Raw genomic sequence first — 5,352 nt, forward strand, 5'->3', positions numbered from 1 at the left:
TCCCCTGCTTCTATTATGCGCGGCATAATACCCTGCCTGAAGATGAACTTGCTCACTGACTTAGTCACGCGTGGCATGAGATCTATCACGCGCGGCGTGAAGGAGAAAATTGCACTACGCTGGGGGCGTAGCCCATCTCACGCGCAGCGTAGTGTTAATTTCAGCAACCACGCGCAGCGTGGTAGATCTGACGCGCAGCGTGGTGGCGATCTGTATTTAAGGAAATTTCATTTTCTGGAAAGGGGTTCGAAAATTCTGGGTTCATCACTACATTTCAGAGATTCTGGGCAAAAATTGAGGTCTGATCCTGCATTCAAGTGGATAGCTTCAAGCGATTCAGCAGCATGGAAGCATTTACCATGAAGTTGGAGCTTGGAGTGAATCAAGAAGCTATGAGGAGCTAAATCCCTCATAGAGGTTGGATCTAGGATGAAACTTAGGCTGTAATATAATGTAATCTTACTTATTGAATTGAAACTCTCTTGTAATTGTTATTTCATGAATGACTTTACTTAATGCATTTCAAATTCTCATCAACTTTGCTATGATCTTAGATTCTAATTATGTATGAGAATATGAGTTAGAATCTGAACTGAATTCATGAAGCATTTGAGTGTTTCCGGTCGAGAGATTGAAACATAGAGTGTAGCACACGATCAACACGTTTTCAAATACTCCGTTGTCGGTAGCTTTCATCCAAGAGATCAGAGGAGTATCGACAAAGGATACGGTGAATTTATCAAGAGATTGAGATTCACCATATTGTTGATCTAGTTGTAACGCTTGAGTGATTCAATTCGATATAATTGACTGCATATGATTACTATAGCTTAAGTGGTTCCAATGATCCAACCTCACTTGTTTACTATTTGAACTCGAAACGTTTCTTACAACTCAAACTACTCAAACAAACCCCCAAAATATGTGTTAATGTTAGTATGTTTATAGACACGATTACTTTGTTACAATTGCGCAATCCCTGAGAATCGATATCTTTTTATTACTCAATTGACGAAATTGTACACTTGCAAATAGTCAATCAGCTAGGCCAAACGGTATCATTATATATAAATAGAAGGACGATGCATCACTTACAAATTACAATAATAGTTCAGATTATTTCATGTAATCCAGTATTAGATATGATATTTGTGTAATAATATTCTAAAAATTAATACAGGACGTTAAAGTTTTTTGCACCCTTAGTTTTCTACTACACAGTTGTTTTTAAATTGGGCCAAATAAATAAGTCTTCTTGGCCCACTCACAACAAATTATCTAAACATGAGTTCTTGGCCCACTCACAACAAATTATCTAAACATGAGATCTCGTTTTCTCATCATACCGGTTACTCGGGCGTGTTACACTTTTTCCTTTTTACACTTCCGCTGCTTAAGTAGTGGACTTATAAAAATGAAAATTTCTGAAAAATGTTGTTTGCTACTTAAGTAGCGAACGTTATAGAGGTTGAGTGTTTTTGGCGTGTCCGCTACTTAAGTAGCGGACGGAGTATTTTGGTAAATTCGTAGGGCGCGTGAAAAAATAAATACGGGTGACAAAAGTAAATCTCTCTAAACATAAAAAATTGCTCTCAGGTTCTTCTGACCAAAATGCCCTTAAAAAGAGATTCGAAATTTAGAATCCGAAATTAATTGATTTTGAAACGTCGGACCAAATTAGACCATATTTAAACGGTTTGGTTTCGGTTTTATTTCCCATAAAAAAATGTCTAACCCCAAACGCTAAATATTGATTTAGATTTTGTCAAAAATAAAAAATTAAAAATTGATTTGGATTGCAATTTGGTTTGGGCGAACACACACTTATAAAAGGAGTGTCTCTTTGCTTAGCTTTCATAAATTCCGAACCAATTGCAACTTTATATAAGACTTTTATCAAACAATTGTTGTGCACTCTAAAAACTATTCATTATTGCATAGATAATTGAAATTCCGCAACACCAATCAAAGAAAACAATGGCGCATAATTCAGTTGAAAATTTAAACCGCTATAACCACATTGTCTATGGACTTCAGGAACAAGTTCATAAGGTGAAACTTCTCATGTTAATTTATTCTTTGTGATCACATTGTGTTTTTTATGATTAATTTCTTGATTTTATTTATTTTTTAATATTCATAAAGACTAATTGAATGTTGAATTTCTTGATTGTATATGTTTGTATTGTTGATGTTTCTTGTCTCAATATCGTGTTGAGGATTTCGATCATGTTCGAAAATTAAACAACTTGTGTTTTGAAGTGTATTTTAAATTTGATTTGGTGAAGTTAAATTTTAGGTTATTCAATTTTCATTGAACGTGATAACTTGATTGTTTAGCTGTATATGACTTGTAATTTGAGCTGTATTTTAAATCTGATTTGGTGAATTTAAAATTTGAATTGTTCGATCTTCAGCTGACGCGCTCTCTTGATCGATTGCGTACAACTTGTATTTCGAGATGTATTTTAAATTAGATTTGGTGAATTTAAAATTAGAGCTGGTCGATCGTTATCCAACGTGATCTCCTGATTGTGTGACTGTGTTTTCCCTAACCGGGAGGAATCTGGATCGATATCAAGAATAAACCCTAATAGTTTTCTCATTCTGATAGTAATTATGATGTAAAAACTCCTTTAGGGGTGTTGAGTTTTTAGTAATTCTTCTGAGTTGCAATCAATCTAGCATTTCTGATCCATAGAGGAATGCTATGCATTTGTGTGCTTTTAATGTTTGTAAGTTTGAATTTTGAACATTATTTGTGTCATGTGTTGATTGCAGCTTGAGAAGCAAATAAAGGAAGTTGAACAGTTTTACCAATCCACTGCTGATGCTTTACAGAATGGTTTCCAAAGCAAAGACGAGAAGCCTCCTAAGATGCCGCTGAAACGTGCTTCAGAAGAAATGCAAAACGAGGTCATGCGTCATTTTTCCAAAATATTGACTGAGGCAAGTGCAAGTATTTATGCAATCAACTAGCTTCAATGAACTTTCACTCTATTCTTCAATTTTTTCTTTATTCCTGACACCACCAATTGTCTATATATAACCATGTGTACAATGTTACTTCTACAATGATAAATAAATTATTGTAAGAAGGTATACTGATTTTATGGAAAAGAATATCTTTTACGATGTTACATTCATTGAAAATAACAAAGCATTTAACTTTTAACTTGCAATGAATAACCTCCTCCTTTTTATTGAATCATACAAAAGCCTAATAGTGATGCATTTGCTTTTTCTCAGATAACTCAGCACAAATGGGTGTGGCCGTTTTTGGAACCTGTAGATGTTAAAGGTCTTGGACTGCATGACTATTATCAGGTATTTTATTTATTTTTTTAAGCTTTTATAATGACTTAGACTATAACTATCTTAATTAGATAAATGACAGCTTCTAATCTCTCAGGATTCTCTGTTTATTTTTCTTCTCCTAGGTCATTAAAAAGCCTATGGACTTCAGTACTATAAGAAGAAAAATTAAGGCTAAGGATCACTCACGTTATAAGAATGTGCGTGAGATCTATGAAGATGTAAGGTTGATTTTTATGAATGCCATGACATACAATAATGAAAAGGATGACATCTATGTCATGGCTAAGACCTTGCTGGAAAAATTCGAAAAGAAATGGCTAAATCTTTTGCCTAAAGTGGATAAGGCGGTAATTTTCTTTTTTCCAATATATGTTCCTTTCTTTTCTATGAATGAAAATTGCTTATGTACAATTCTAGAGGTTGCATTTATAGAAATAACAGTGATTTCAAGTGTCAACCATCCCATGCAATATTTTTCTGTAGCTACATTACCTTACTTTATTTCATTATTTCAGGAGAGTGAGCTATCAAAGGAAGAAGCGGATGAACAATTGAATAAAAAGCTTGCTCAAGAAGCCACTTATGCCAACAGGGCCACGGGATTAAGCGCCGAGGTTTGTTCATTATTGTTTTCGCAGAATTGTGGTTAAAATCAAATATTGTATGTTCCGAAAAACAATATCAGATGATTAATTTATGCATTTAATTTTTGTTGTTCCAGCTGTCTAAGGTTGAGACGGCTTTGAGGAATCTCAAATCAACATTGATTTCACAGTGCAGGTTCATGAATGACTCACCCCATATCGTTTGTTAGTTTATTGTTTAGTCCTGCGATGAATTTATTCTTTTTCTTGAAACCACCACCGTATGTTAAGGAGTTTTATGGATTTAGATCTCTTGCAGTCACACAACCATGCTGTCGGCCCTGTTGCTGACCGAATTGTTTGATCAATCCTGATCAAGATCAGACAAACCACAACTTAACTCTATATTTTAGTCCCGATTTTCAGGGTCGAAACAATGATTGATGTGATGGTCCTGATTGCATGACTGTTACAATGTCTGATTCACTTATTACAAGAAATCTGGATCCGAGTTTTATAGCATCTAGACGCCTTTTAGTTTTGGTCCTCTAAATACGCAATTGAGAATTCGTTATGGATTTTCTTTTGGTCATGTTAAGAACTATGTTGCTTATTATGTCTTGTTCGGTTTTTGACAATACTGTAGGAAACTGTCTGGTCCGGAGAAAATAATACTCGTGAATGGTTTCGCTCAATTGTCCGAGGATAACCTCACAAAGGCACTCCAAATAATCATTGAGAATGATCCGAATTTCAAACCTACCGATGAAATTCCGATCCTTGACATTGAGGCGCAGGTTCGTCTTGTTATCTATTGCTACTAATATTGTTTGCTTTTAGCCATTTCCTAATTTGATCTGTCTTATTTTTTCTTTCACTAACTTTACTCGCATAATATACAGAGCGACTACACACTGTGGAGATTGTATATGCTTGTGAAACAGACACTAGATGAAGGAAAAAACTTGATTAGTCACGAAGACAGCATGGAGGAAAATAAACACAATGCCAAAAGGAGGAAAATTGAGTAATTCTCTTGCCAAAGGCATGTAATAAGGAACAAAAAAAACTATATACTTTGTGATACAGATATACAACAAATAATGTAGTGTTTTAGTTTTGATTGAACTGTAGTGCATAAAGACACCACTAACCTCTTACTGTTTGACAATTTTTGGAACATATTGATCTGTGATCTGCATTCTTAAATAAAATACCTGATAATAGTTTTGGAACATCACTATCTCTAGTTTAATATATAAATATAATAATTCTTTTGACTTCAATGATAAATTGAGGTTTATTTACTAAAATATTGTTATTGATAGTAGTTAGTAAAGTGATTAAGTCGTTTGAAAATTGAGAATTAATGAATAAAGGTATTTTAGTGGGAGAAAATAATTGAATTTAATTTATATGCACCGTTAGTGTAAAGTTATTTTACACATGC

General features: G+C 34.1%; 1 protein-coding gene across 1 annotated transcript; it reads left to right on the forward strand.

Annotated features, from left to right (window-relative positions):
- The first annotated feature begins 1,819 nt into the window (after nt 1-1,819).
- Nucleotides 1,820-5,116, forward strand: LOC123885488 (transcription factor GTE1-like). Its single transcript, XM_045934772.1, has 8 exons — nt 1,820-2,052; nt 2,782-2,949; nt 3,250-3,327; nt 3,441-3,665; nt 3,834-3,932; nt 4,040-4,098; nt 4,549-4,699; nt 4,805-5,116. The coding sequence occupies exons 1-8, from the start codon at nt 1,978-1,980 to the stop codon at nt 4,931-4,933; spliced, it is 984 nt and encodes a 327-aa protein (XP_045790728.1). The 5' UTR covers nt 1,820-1,977; the 3' UTR covers nt 4,934-5,116.
- The last annotated feature ends 236 nt before the right edge of the window (nt 5,117-5,352 follow it).

Source organism: Trifolium pratense, linkage group LG5, assembly GCF_020283565.1.
Source record: "Trifolium pratense cultivar HEN17-A07 linkage group LG5, ARS_RC_1.1, whole genome shotgun sequence".
Lineage (NCBI taxonomy): Eukaryota > Viridiplantae > Streptophyta > Magnoliopsida > Fabales > Fabaceae > Trifolium > Trifolium pratense.